At 43.7% G+C, this 14,493-nt stretch overlaps 1 protein-coding gene across 1 annotated transcript; it reads left to right on the top strand.

Moving 5' to 3' along the window:
* Positions 1–13,065: 13,065 nt before the first annotated feature.
* LOC144112081 (uncharacterized) lies at positions 13,066–14,242 on the top strand. The gene has a single exon (XM_077645157.1). The coding sequence runs from the start codon at positions 13,067–13,069 to the stop codon at positions 14,240–14,242; it is 1,176 nt and encodes a 391-aa protein (XP_077501283.1). The 5' UTR covers position 13,066.
* The last annotated feature ends 251 nt before the right edge of the window (positions 14,243–14,493 follow it).

A 14,493-nucleotide genomic window follows, 5' to 3' on the forward strand; every position in this document is an offset into this window, starting at 1 on the left:
CTGCACCATTCCTCTCGGATCAGTATGAGGACTCGCAGGAATATATGAATGTAAAGAAGAGAATGACCACTTCCGCATATATGGGCATATAGGCAGAAACCTAGGCGACAGATAAGGATTACTTCCGCGTGAGAGATCTTTGCAGCAATCGCAGCTCGGCAGCACGCCAGCGATGGCCCGTGCTAACGTTCTACGCTTCTTGGTGCAGGTAATGAAACCTTATTGCCTTTACGCTAAGCCATGTAGCTACCGTGCACTCTTGGTGCTGCCGAGTCCACGGCGTTTCCGGTCCATCATGTATGACTGTGCGCATATGTTACTAAAACTTCTTATGGTAGCTGGTGATATAGAATCTAACCCCGGCCCTAACAAAGAGATTCTTGATGCTTTGAAGGAAATTCAAACTGGGCAGACAGCAATGCTAGCGCAGCTAAAGTCGATTGAAATGAAACTAGTTGATCATGATAAAACGTTTTGCGAGATTAAGGCGCGACTAGATAAAATTGAGACAGCATGTGTTGGTATTGAGGACATGCAGACTGAATTGAAAGAACTGCGTGGAATCAGCACTGAGAACACGGCGCAGATAAATGCTCTGTCTGCCCGGGTAAATGATGCAGAAAATCGGTCCAGACGAAACAACCTTGTTTTCTACAGCCTTGAAGATAAAGATAAAGAAACATGGTCAGATTCTGAAAATATCATCATTGCACACATTAATCAGTATTTAGACATACAGTTAGAGCCACGCGACATTGAGCGTGCACATCGCCTTGGGACTTTCCAAACTGGTAGGTGCAGACCTATAATTGTGAGATTTGCTCACTTTAAAGACAAAGAGCAAGTCCTGTCTTCCGCTCGGAAATTCAAAGACACAGGATATGCGGTTGCTCAAGATCTTTCTCCCAGCACGCGCCTTGCCCAGAAACACCTCATCGAATTTGGAAAGGCTCGAAAACTGAAATACAAGTTGCGAAATGAAAAGCTTGTCACAAGTGAAAAAACGTACCATTTCGACCATGTTTCTAACCATGTCGTTGAGGACAGCTTGTAGCCACCATTAAAACCAAATTGTGAACCTCGTTCGCCGAATCGTCACCCTTTATCATTTCTGCTTGCTAACATTCGAAGTGTTGTTCCCAAGCGCGATTCATTGTGCAGTTTAATAGGTTCATCTTCATGCGATATCTTACTACTAACTGAAACATGGCTTAACGCATCAGTTCACGATTCTGAGATTCTTCCATTTCTCCCAGATTTTGAGATATTCCGGAAGGATAGACCCGATAATTCGCGCGGTGGGGGTGTATTGCTCGCCACTAAACGGGATCTGCATTGTTCATTTGTTAACCTCCCTTCACAACTGGAAATGATTTGGTTTCGATGCACTACTACACATCCGCCCATCCTCATTGGTATTTGTTACCGCCCTCCTAATGCTGACAGTTCTTTCACCCCCTTATTTCATGATGCCTTAAATGTGTTAACTAAAACATATCCACTTAGCCCTATCCTTCTCTTTGGTGATTTTAATTTTCCCACAATAGATTGGTCTAATCCCGCCGCTACATTATCGAAAAGCAGCCCCTATTGTCCGTTCATTTTTTTCACTCAAGCCAGCATGGTTTTCGCAAGAATCATTCCTGTGACACCCAACTGGCACTCTTCCTGCACGACTTACATTTAAACCTTGATCGTAATATCCCGACTGATGCAGTGTTTTTAGACTTCGAAAAAGCGTTCGATAAGGTTCCCCATGGTCGTCTCTTACTAAAGTTATCGCGCCTTAATATTCATCCATGTGTTCTGAACTGGATTCGAGGGTTTTTATCTAACCGTCAGCAGTTCGTATATGCCAATTCACACTCTTCATCCTTAACACCTGTGCTCTCAGGGGTACCTCAAGGAACGGTACTCGGGCCCCTCCTTTTCTTGATATATATTAATGACCTACCATGTAACATTTCTTCTCATATCCGACTCTTTGCCGATGACTGTGTCGTTTACCGAAGCATTACTAACTCCACCGCCCATCTCGCATTACAAACTGACCTTATTCGCATACAGGACTGGTGTAAAACATGGCTCATGTCATTAAATATTTCTACAACCGTGTTAATGTCCATTCACCGTCGTCGTAATTACGTAGCGCCTAATTATATTATTAATAACCTGCAGATAGGAACATCCGAATCATTTAAATATCTTGGTGTGCATATCTCGCGTGACCTAACTTGGACCTGTCATATTAATCACATAATAAATTCTGCTAATTGTGCTCTAGGTTATTTACGCCGTAACCTTTCACTCGCTCCTCCCCCTATTAAACAGCTTGCTTTCAAACCTTTGTGCGTCCCAAGCTTGAGTATGCTAACGCTATTTTTGATCCGCACCACGTTAATCTTACTAACGCCCTCGAATTGGTTCAGAACCGCGCAACACGATTCATTCTATCAAATTATTCCTACCACTCAAGCATCTCAGCACTAAAAGCTCGAATCAACTTGCCCCCTCTAGCCTCGCGCCGTAAGATAGCACGTCTTAACCTTTTTCATAAATTTTTCCATTCTTTGCCTCTTGATAACCCCTACATAAAAAGAGCCCACCGCATCGCCCGGTTCAGCCACAGTAACGCAGTGTATCCCCTACAAGCCCATACTGTGACATTTCAGCAGTCATTTTTTCAGCGTACTGCACGAGACTGGAATGACCTGCCCACCGAAGTTGCCATTATCATCAACCCACTAGAATTCAAGCGGAGCGTCGCCAACCTTTCATCTTAACATTTTTTACCATTGTTTGCCAGATACCGTCTACTCCCTCATGTAATGTCTCAACCGAGACCTTTGAGGAAATAAATAAATAAAAATAAATAAGCGTTATGTGATGCTGAAAAAACGAACAACGTCCGTGTCTGCGCAGTCATAAGGAGAGACCCCAGTCCGCTGATATGGCGGCCTTGTGATAGAACATCGCCTCGCATTCGGGAGGTGCTGGGATCAATCCCCAGTGCCGCCGGGTACTCACCGGCTTTTAATGGGTACAAGATTTCCCGTGGCCTGGTGCTCGGCTCTGCTAGGGTGAGAGGCTTAAGGCTGTGAAGCTATCGCGTCACACCCTTAAGGCAGAACTTAAGTGTCGCTTCCATGTTTGTTCTTTGCAATGTAGCTCCGACGAGAATGGCGTTCTGGAAACTGAAAACTGGTGTCATTATCATAAATTACGACCGACAAATCTCATGATGAATGAGATGTGGGCACGGCACCTGGCCTAGCGACAACATGTCTAAGCGGACGTTACTGCTGTTGCAGGTTTTGCCATGGATTTTCGTGAACGCTACATCAGTCTGCAGTCCGGACGAGGCACCGCTTTTCTTTACGCCTTATCAAGAGTTTGGGATTGATGGCATCTAGCTCGTGGATCGTCTTTCGTCGACGACAGTGACGTCATCAGTGGACCGGCTACAAAAGGAGCCACGCAGCGAGGGAGGCTTCAGAGGGCACGGCACCTGGCCTAGCGACAACATGTCTAAGCGGACGTTACTGCTGTTGCAGGTTCGTTATTTGCCTAATGCTACTACTTTTAGAAGCGATAACCGCTTTATGTTAGCCCTGCCGTGCCCTCGCAGCTACCTGAATTTTTTGGTTGACTCTTGGTCTATGGTGTTGACACTGTTGGTTTCAGGAGATGTTGAAGAAAATCCTGGGCCCAAAACCGCAGAAATGTTGCAATTAATCATTGATAATTAGGCTTCATCTGTTGCTAAAATGGATGCATTAGGAGCTGAAATGACCGAAATGAAAGAGAAATGCGAAAAAATGACCGCTACACTTACCGTGATTGCAGAATTGAACAAGCGAGTACAAAGCCTAGAATCCCTTGTTCGTTATCAGGCGGATAAGTTAGTAGAATATGAAAATAGAAGCCGATCCAATAACCTCTTGGTTTTTGGTATCGATGAGGACAAGGGTGAATCAGACAGCGACCTGAAACAAGCTGTTATTGAGAATGTATTCAAAGGAACGTTGGGAGTACAAGTGAACTCGATCGACAAAATTCATCGTATTGGCAAGAAAAAAGACGGTAGTAATCGGCCGGTAATCATGCATTTTTATGATTCGCGGGAAAAACAGTCTGTGATGCAAAACTGTGGCAAGCTAAAAGGCAGCTCGATAAGCATAAGTCAAGACTACGCTAAGGAAACTGCAGAAGTACGAAAAAAACTATGGCAAAGCAGTGAAAAGGAACGAGCAAACGGCAACAAGGTAAAACTGGTACATGACAAGCTTAAGATCAACAATCATATCTACGTCTGGGATCGTGAAAGAAATGAACGGTGTCTGTTCCGTACGGAGCAAGATAAGGTTCTTCAATTCAAAAGAGGGGAAAAACAGCTAGCCAGGCATTGATTCAGTTGAAAACTTCAGAGAAGGCTTCTGACACAGATAGCGATTATTCTCGGTCATAGCTCAGAATTCTACTTGTAAACGCCCGCAGTATCGCAAATAAAGTGATTTAGAGTATCTTCTAATTTCTCAAAACCCTGATGTATTGATGTTGACTGAGACATGGTTACATAGTGCATTTAGTGACAGTAGTATTTTTCCTCCTGACTACAAGGTGTTTAGATGCGACAGGGATTCTAGAGGTGGTGGCGTGGCTATAGTTGTGAAAAGCACTATAAACGCAGTCGCTCTTGATTGCAGTCTCCCTGAAACGGTTTGGTGCAAGATCAGCTGTGCAGACATGTGGTATATATTAGGGACTGTGTATAGACCACCAGCCACTCTTCCAGAATTTTTGGATAGCTTGAATGAATTCCTTAGCTCCCATGTAAACGAAAACACAAGACTAATAATGGCTGGTGACTTTAATTTGCCGCATATTGATTGGGAAAGTCTATCAGCGGGTAATGTAGAAATAAGGAGCGCCAATAAAATGATGCAGATTATGTTTTCACATAACCTTAAGCAAATAGTTAAAGACTTCACAAGAGTTACACCAAAGTCCCAGTCATTGTTGGACTTGGTTTTCATATCCGGTAGAATACCTGACTATACTGTATCAGTTGAAAATGGTTTATCGGATCATAAGATGGTTTGCTTGAATGTACCGCTGCACACAAGAATCTGTAAGCAAGCATATGTCGTGATGCATGTTAAGGATTATGGCCGTGCGAATGACACGTCTATCCTAGACGTTTTGGAAGAACAGTTTAATGAATTTGAAATAGCATCCAACCGCGAAAGTGTAGAAGAACTATGGAACCGTCTTAAAGGGATAATCAAATACTGCATAGATCATTTTGTACCCACACGTATAAAGAAATCAAAGCAAAGAAATCAATGGATAACTAGGCACATCATACACCTTAAGCGTAAGATAAAAAGACTAAGGAAGAAAAAAAGCAGGGCAATAGAACTTTCAATAACCAAACAAATGTTAAAATCTGCTTTGCTGGAGTCGAAGAAAACGTTCTTCAATAAAACGCTTACAAACTTCCTCAAATGCTCGCCACAAAAGTTTTGGCGATACTTCACAGATAGAAAGAATGCAATAGAACAGATGGTGGATGGCGACGTAGTCGTGACAGAAAAAAAAGATATTGCAAACGTACTTAATCATTTCTTCCAATCAGTTTTTACGAAGGATAGATGTGATGCAGACGATGATCCTTTAGACTGCGCAATACAATACCCAATGGAAGACCTAGGCATTAAAAGGGAGGGCGTGTTCCAGCATTTGCTTACGTTGGACGCAAAAAAATCGTGTGGCCCAGATGAAATACCGTCGGCATTTCTTCAACGGTACGCTGAATGGATGTCGTATTATTTGCAGATTTTATTTGAAAAATCTTTGCGAGATCATTCAGTACCTCAGGACTGGCACGCTGCCACCGTCATTCCGATATTGAAAGGTGGCAATAGGCTATGTGCAAACAATTATAGACCAGTCTCGCTGACTTCTGTGTGCTGTAAAGTCCTAGAGCATGCAATAGCAAAACATATTCTGTATTTTTTAGACAAAAACGATTTATTATGCCCAGTTCAGCACGGTTTCCGATCTGGCCTTTGACTGTTACACAGTTAATCGAAACTGTACATGACCTTTGTAAAGCTATAGATGAATGCCAACAGATAGATATTGTGTGTATAGACTTTGCGAAGGCATTTGATAAAGTTGTACATCATAAATTACTTTCCAAATTGAGAAGCCTAGCAATTAGTGAAACTATAGTATTGTGAATTCAGGCATATTTAATGAATCGTTACCAAAAGGTTAGAATCGGTAACAGTGAGTCGGGGAAGTGTGCAGTTGTGTCAGGAGTGCCGCAGGGGTCTGTTTTAGGCCCGCTATTGTTTTTATTGTATATTAATGATATTACTTCTAACGTTGTTCCGCCCGTAAAGATTAAACTGTTTGCCGATGACTGCTTAATTTACTCGCGTGTAGCCTGCGCTGAAGATCAGATTGAACTAAATAGATGCCTACAATCAATAAATTCGTGGTGCCAAAGTTGCGGCATGGTAATTAACTTAAAAAAAATCCACATACACTCACGTAAGTAAAAACAGAACCTTATCAGATTTGAATATAATATAGGAGAAAATGCCTTGGTCGAGGTACAGAGTTTCCGATACTTAGGGGTGACAGTGACGCAAAATCTAGACTGGAGTTTTCACATTGATAATATCTATTCAAGAGCTTACCAAAAGCTCTGCTTTCTTAGGAGAAAACTACCAGATGCGACTAAAAAAATTAAATTGGTCGTCTATAAGACGTTTACACGACCAGTTCTGGAATATGCGAATGCTGTGTGGAGCCCACACTAAAAATGCTTAAACAAGAAGGCGGAAAGAATTCAGCGCATTTCAGCACGTTTTATATGCTCCAAGTATCGCCGTACTGACTCGGTTACAGAGATGATGCAGCAGTGTGAACTGGAAATGCTGGAAATTAGAAGGATAAAAGATCGACTCAAACTTTTTTCCAGATAATGCAAGGAGCATTAAAAATAAATAAAGAACATTATGTGAAAGCGCCTCTAAAACGTGGTTCCCGAAAAAACCACAGCAGGGTACTACAACCTATTAACGCACGTACGGATGTATACTGGTATTCCTTTTTTCCTGATGTTATCGAATTATGAAACAAACTGCCAAGTGATGTTGTGGAGAGTGCGAATGTGCAACAATTTGAGCTGGGTGTCGATATGTTTTTGAGAAATGGAGTACAAAGTTTGAATTCTGATTCGTGATTGCTTATTGAAGTGCTTATGAAATGTATTTGTTTTTGTCCCCTCCCTGTAACGACCCTCATGAAGGGTTAACAGTCTGACCAAATAAATAAATAAAAAGTGAATGTTGTTCCGCAGACATCGGAATAGAAAAAATGTATGTTTGAACGTCAACAAATTTTTTTTTGCAAGTCTTCAATGTATAACATCCCTACACATCCTTAGCACCCTTTACCGTCGTACACAGCACAACGCGTTCACTCCGTGCTCCAATAACGCGCTTGAAACAACGACCATTCGCTGCGTATAAAATGAACCTTTTCGTGTGCCTATTTCTTTCTCTGATCATGCCATGGTGATTGCGCGGATTGCAGAATGTGCCCATACCAAATTTCAGCCAAAGTGGGCTCTTCGGAAGCTCAGTTCTTCGTTTCTGAAGGAGGAGGACTTGAAGCAGCGAGTGAGGAGAGCCTCTTGGAATCCTGCTTGGCCATGCGAATCCATTTATTTTCAGCTTGCGAGATGTTTAAGCAAGAAGTTCACGGCATAGCTGTTGAAATTGGCTCCATGAGGTCTTACTTTAGGCATGGCTAGGAGAAACGGCTGATTCAGAGCCTTTATAATTTGTACGAACTTGAATGCGAGGCTCCAGGCCTGTACACAGAGGGAATCGCCACTATGAAGTGTCACGCTCAAAAGTACGATGCAGAACGCTTTCGGACGGCCCGTGTACGATCCCGCAGCAAATGTGCATTGCGCTGTGAGGAGCCAAGTAGACAGGCATTGCTTGATAAGCGTCGCCACATGAGTGCTATGCGCGTCTCTCAGCTCTACAGTGGTGACGCCCTGATCACAAGTAGATATGAAATAGTAACCAAGTTTTCAAAACTCATTTTTTGCTGTTGCTTCAAGCATGCTGACGATGTTTGTGTAGGGCGCTGGAGTGGAGTGAGGATGAGCTCACGATAACAAGTTGTTCTCTAATATTGGGTGAACTGGAAGATGCAATTGATCGATTACCACTTTCGAAAACCCCGGGACCTAACGCCCTCTCATGAGAATTTTACGTGCTATCTCCTGTCCTAGTCCAAATTTTTGAGGCCATTCTTGATGATGGATTTTTGCCACAGTCATTTACCAAAAGTCATATCTTAATAGCGAAAATGAACGATAAGGAAAAACTACGATTTGTGGATGGCTACGCACCTATCACGTTTTCTAATGTATTTTAAGATCTTCGCTAAAATAGTTTAAAGTCGGCTCAATGTCTACTTTGTTTAGGAGCCTCGTTAAACAGGGGGCTCGAGGGGTTGGTCAGTACGGTCTAATCTACATGTAGCAAGAATTTGTCGCAGCGCGAACTAGACGGGGACAACGATAGGGAACGAACACGACGGCTATCAACACCAACTGGCCCAGATGGCCCAGATGTATTAACTGTATCAGGTCAGATGAACTGCCTAAGATGTATCAGCTGTATCAAATGGCCAGATGTATCAACATCAACTGGCCCAGACTTAGGTACCTCTGTACATGTAGCGCATACGGTGTTGCAGTATTGAAGTGACGCTAAAAAACAATTACCACTGCGGCAAATTGAGAAATGACGTTCGATGGGGTGCCGAATTTATTTTTTTCTCTTCAAAATCACTTTGTGCCTGGTTGAATTCTTTCTACTGGGATACGCCTTTGTTACAAAAACTGTTCACACGCTTGAATGTTAATGGCTGTCTCTCATTACCAGTCCGCAATCAGTCCTCTTCGAAACAGGGGTGTCCACTGTCCCTTCCTGTTCGCCTTATACTTGGAACCACTTTGACTGTGTTATAAAAAGTGCAACCGTCAGTGGTTTTCGTAATATGGGCCACGAATTGAAGATATTAGCCTATGCGGATGACCTCGCGTTTTTCTGCCTGATAAGCCAAGCGTTGATGAGGATATTCGTTTGAGGGCAGACTTCAGTTCAGTGTCAGCAGCACGAATTAATCGTTCCAAGATTCGCGGTCCCTGGTTTGGTACGTGGGGAACGACACCTGCCGAATAAGCTGGTATGCAAGTGACACGCACACCACCAAAGTACATTGGCGTTCCTTTGACTGCCTATAAACATAATGCCCATTACTGGAAAGACCGCGTGCCCTCTCTTCAGCGCTACTCTCAGCATTTTTTGCCCCATGGTCTCTCGATTTTTGGCAGGGCGATAGCATGCAACCAGTTTCTCGCCACTAAAGTTTATTACGTCCTGCAAAATATTCATTGCACAAGACTCTATACCGAGCTTTTTTCCCGAGTTTTCGCCACGTGAGAGATTCGTATTTTGTATCTATAGCGCGTGATAGCATTTTTTGGCCTGTAAGCGTTGGCGACCTTTTTTTATTTAGTCCACCTCCATGTCCATAGGTAGTTCAACGTTTCATGATTTTCTTTGAGACCACACGCCCAATAGTGCCTACATTCTTGAAAGTTAACCTTGTTTATGCTTTACCGAGCCACATTGTTTCTTGTAATGTTTCTGGTCGTCCGTGTTTGTGGGGCTTCATGCATGCGGTGTATTTAGCTGTACGCTTTCTGCTTGCTCATATTCCTCTGAGTATCGTTTTTCGATGTCGAAGAAACGGTTGCACAAGGACTTAATTTGTATGCTCTTCTCTGTGTTAATGTGCCGCTGTGTGTATTTTGGTTTACGGGGACATGGCGTACACAAGAGGGTATGTAAAATGCCCTCTCATCATCTACACAAACTTTACTCTTTCACATGCACACTGAGACATTGCCGGTTAAAATATGGCTAGAGTAAAAAGGGTATTTTTGTCTATGCGGTTAATTGTCGCCTTTGTGATGCTCCTGAAATTATTGAACACTGTTTCATAATTTATAAAGATGCAATACCTTTCTTACACATCAAGCGACGGACATTGAAAAATTGGAAAAAAGAGAATTTGACGCCGCATTCTTTATGATACCTCACTGCACTGCAACTTGTTGAAGAACCCTTACATGAGTTATTCTTAATTGGCTTACATAGCCTGGGGAAAACACCCATGATGGACCGACACTGTGAGTGTGTTGTTTCTGCTAAAGACCAGTTCAGTAAAGACCATTGTACACCTAAAGAAGTTGTATGCACAGTCCGAGTTTGAAAATGAAAGGCACTCACTCTTAGTGCTGTGCTCCTCATTCTCTTTTAAGACGAAAGCGTTCAATGGCTCATATTTGTCGCCATGACCTTGTCCGGTTTCAAGTAATGTCACACCGATAACTCGATAAGCATAAAAGACACCTTTTGCACGGCGCCATTCGAACTGCCATTCTTCCGTTCCGCAGCCGATTCTGCTAACGACTACGCTACTACCTGCGAGCGCATACGTTGTTCTTCAGGGCTGGGAAACATTATTTTTCTTTCTTTTTCTCTGCCCACAATAATACGTGTCTTGTTGTGTCGCAGGATGGTGCGGGCAGGGCTATTTTTTTTAGCCCAATCTAACCTATGTCTGGCTTTATTCTTATTGGCAAGGGCCAGGGATACTTTATTTTTCATTCTTTTAAGAGCCCACAATAATTTTTGTCTAGCGTAAGGACGCTGGAGAGTGTTTTGGGAAAATGTTCGAATCAAACGGATGCCTCCCAAACGCCCTTCAGTGTCTCCAGGATTTAATATTCGCAAACAATAGTGCACTTAATCAACATCTTAACCACACATCAGTGACACAAGCAGCAACATCGTGCTAAAGGCTTTCGCCTCACAGCATTTTAGGTCAACAAAGTGCCCCCATGAGTGACGTATCCTAAATACAATGTAGGCATGACAATATTTGAGTGGCAGCCTACAAGGCTAAATTTATTGTAGTTTGAATAGAATGCTTGAATTACCGGCTTTCGAAGAGGCAGAACCTTAAGAGTTAGAGGTTTTGTGCTAATTATTCGGGCTAATTTTTTTCCTATGTGGTCGCGCACCTCTGACATTTTAACACGAAGCCGGTTAGTTGCCTTGGTCGAGAATACAGCCTAAAATATTCTGGCTAATTTTCTCGGGTAGTGCGGATGCGCCTGGGCTCGCCCGAAATCTGCATAAAAATTCAAACCATGCAAAAATGTGAGCAAGGAATGGAGTTAACCGTCCTGCGCCCTACAGGCCCTTATAAAAACGGTCTATAGACAGTCTATAGACTTCTTATAGGCTATATTGCCTTCTTATAAGTATTTATTTTTGTCTATTCGTAGTCTATAGCTAAAAGTCGACTAAAAGTTTATGTTCATAAATCTATATAGACTGTATAGGATTTGTATTGCCTATAGACTGTTTTCTAAGGTTTGTGTTTAGAGAGTGTATAGACATTATAGACAGAAGTCTATAGACAGTCAATGGACTCTCTAAAGAAGTTTTTGTAAGGGGGGCATCTCGCCCCCTTCATCCTCCGCCTTCCGTAACAAGGTGACGTAACAGAGCGTCACCTCTAGCAGCCGCACCACCGATGAAATCGATGGATGGCGTACTCCGGCGCCGTAACTGTTGCTGCGTTACCGCAGTTAAGCTCGAAAGACCACGCGTACGCCATGTCCCGTGCTGTTCTACACGTTGCAGGCGTCAGAGAGTATTTAATTAGAGCCGCCGCTTCGGAGGATGCTGCTTCTGCATGACGCTCCCGCCCTGCTTCGCTGCCGCTGCAGTCGTCCCTTCTGCAGAGGCGCGAGAAGAAGTTCGCTTGAAATTTGCGGCGCTTCAACGTCACATATTAGCGACAAGCAGAAAAAAAAACATCGTGTCACTTACGTCAGCTACACCGGGGAAAAAATTACTCCAGCGCACCGAATATTGAAACTCCCTAGAGAGACGCTTCACTGTCTATCGCACCGCGGAACAAAATATTTTGAATAGTGCGTTGTGAAAGGAAGGGCCGCTCGTCGTCAGGCAGCTAGAAGACTTGTTGAAGAGTTCATTTGAAAAAAAAAAAAAACACGTGCCGCTTTGGAACGGCGCTTCAGAGTGTCTTGTGATTTTCCTTAACGATAAATCTTGAGGAGAGTCTTCTTGCTGTAGCAGACACCTAAGGACACTGTATTTATGTTGGCGTACGTCTGACGCTTTTCATTTCGTATGGTCCTCGTGCACGCACACGTACACGCACACACGCACGCACAGCCTCAGCTCTCATATTGAAGTGTACTTGGAAATATCGCTTTCTCATTCCCTCGGATTGCAGCCCACTCACTGCCGAAATTGCTCAGCTAGAACATCTACATCACAAGATTTCATGCCTGCCTGAATTGAGACTAGCCTTTCAGTAGGAAACGCTGTTATAAAATATTGCAAGTGAAAGCCAACCGATCACTCGTATAATTACGCCTTTCGGTAAAATCTGCTCTCCAGGGAAGAACAGCAACTTCTTTCATGTGCTTAACTTGTACCGCGTACATACCGTCACAGTCCTACGTAGTTTACTGTGATGCATCCTTGAAGAAGTCATCTTGAAAGTTTGAAAAATTGCGAAGATTGTACACTGCATATTGAAAATACAGAAAAATATCCCAATGTCAAAGTCTGTTGGTGCGAGCTCTAGCCAGTGCTATCTAATAGAAAACAAAGAATCTTCGTAATGGTTTTGCCTTGTATTTTAAAAGATATCTGTATGACAGTGAACTCTTCAGCATAAGAGGTAGACACCCATGCGTCCGGAAATGGATGGAAAAAGTTGCCGATGCAAGGCGGCGGCAGTTAAAAGAAGTTGCAAAGGAAGCATGAACTGGCGCACTGGAGGCGAGAAGTGTCTACGACGTTTAAAACACGGTGACTGCACCACAGCGCAGCCACCTAATCCGCTTACCTTTGCGATGCAGACGACCGTCCTCGCATTTGCCAGCCTGCTGCTGCCGTCCCTGGCAGGCCTGTCTACGGGGGCGTCATCGGTGTGCGCACTGCCGTACACTGGGGATGACCCGGGCTCCTGCCATCTACCGCCCGACGAGTGCTCGTCCCTACTGGATGTGCCGCCAGAGGAGCTGCACACACCGGAAATCACAGTACCATGGGTGGCCACATCGACATCAGCAACAATGCCAACATGTATAAAAGAGCTTCACCCGCTGACACCGCTTCGTGGGCTCGGTGACTGCACCACAGCGCAGCCACCTAATCCGCTTACCTTTGCGATGCAGGTCAGTACATCGTATGCCCTCTTCGCTAAAAAATCCAGTAATTATATTTTGGTGCAGTTTCCGAGCCCGCACTGCTGTGTCGCCATTGCCGTTGAGTGTGCTCACGTAATTCACTCCTTGCTCATGCTATCAGGTGACGTTGAGACTAACCCTGGTCCTGAGGGAAACGCTGCTGTACTCGCTGAACTACAGAAGCTAAACGCGGGACAGACCCTGTTGATTACGGAAATACAGGACCTCAAAACACAGCTGAACACAACAGATCAAACCATAGCAAGCCTAGACAAACGAATGGCCGATCTCGAAGCGCATTACCAAACACTTCTTCACCTCAGAAACGATATTGAAATAATGCAGTCAACCACAATCAACCAAGCTAAAAAGATTGAAGAACTAGAAACACGCCTGGATGACGCGGAAAACCAATCACGTCGGAATAACCTCATTTTCTATGGCATCCCTGACCCTGCTAGCGCTGAAACGTGGGCTGAGTCAGAAAAACTAGTCATTGATGTTTGCCGCAATAATCTTGATATAACCTTGGAACCTAACGACATTGAAAGAGCGCATCGCCTCGGAAATCATTCAGCCGACCGAACTCGTCCCGTAATCGTAAAATTCCTATCTCATAAAACCAAAGACGCACTGTTATCAAATGGCCGTAAATTAAAAGACACAAACTACAGTATTGGAGAGGACTTTTCCCGCACCGTTCGACACGCGCGTAAACAGTTACTAGTGTTTGCCAAAGCCAATTCTAACAAGTACTCCTTGCGCTTCAAAACCCTGCACATCGGCTCAAAACGCTATGTATTTGACGCATCATCCCAAACCGTTAAGGAAATAGCGTAGCAATTGCCCCGTCACAAAACTTTAACATATCGTCGACCCGCTCCACCGCACAATGTTCTCTCGTTTTCGATAATATTCACTAACATCCGTAGTCTTCTTCCAAAGCGCGAACTCATATCAAACATCATGTCGTCATACGGAAGCAACATACTAATGCTAACAGAAACTTGGCTAAATAGTGACGTAACGGATGCGGAAATTTTGGCCGATTTACCCAACTTCGAAGTGTATCGAAACGATCGGAAAGGCAA

Source organism: Amblyomma americanum, unplaced genomic scaffold (genome assembly GCF_052857255.1).
Source record: "Amblyomma americanum isolate KBUSLIRL-KWMA unplaced genomic scaffold, ASM5285725v1 scaffold_49, whole genome shotgun sequence".
NCBI lineage: Eukaryota > Metazoa > Arthropoda > Arachnida > Ixodida > Ixodidae > Amblyomma > Amblyomma americanum.

Bases quoted from the DNA above. Each gene is read 5' to 3' on its own strand.
- LOC144112081 (XM_077645157.1), top strand. From the start codon at position 13,067: ATGCAGACGACCGTCCTCGCATTTGCCAGCCTGCTGCTGCCGTCCCTG.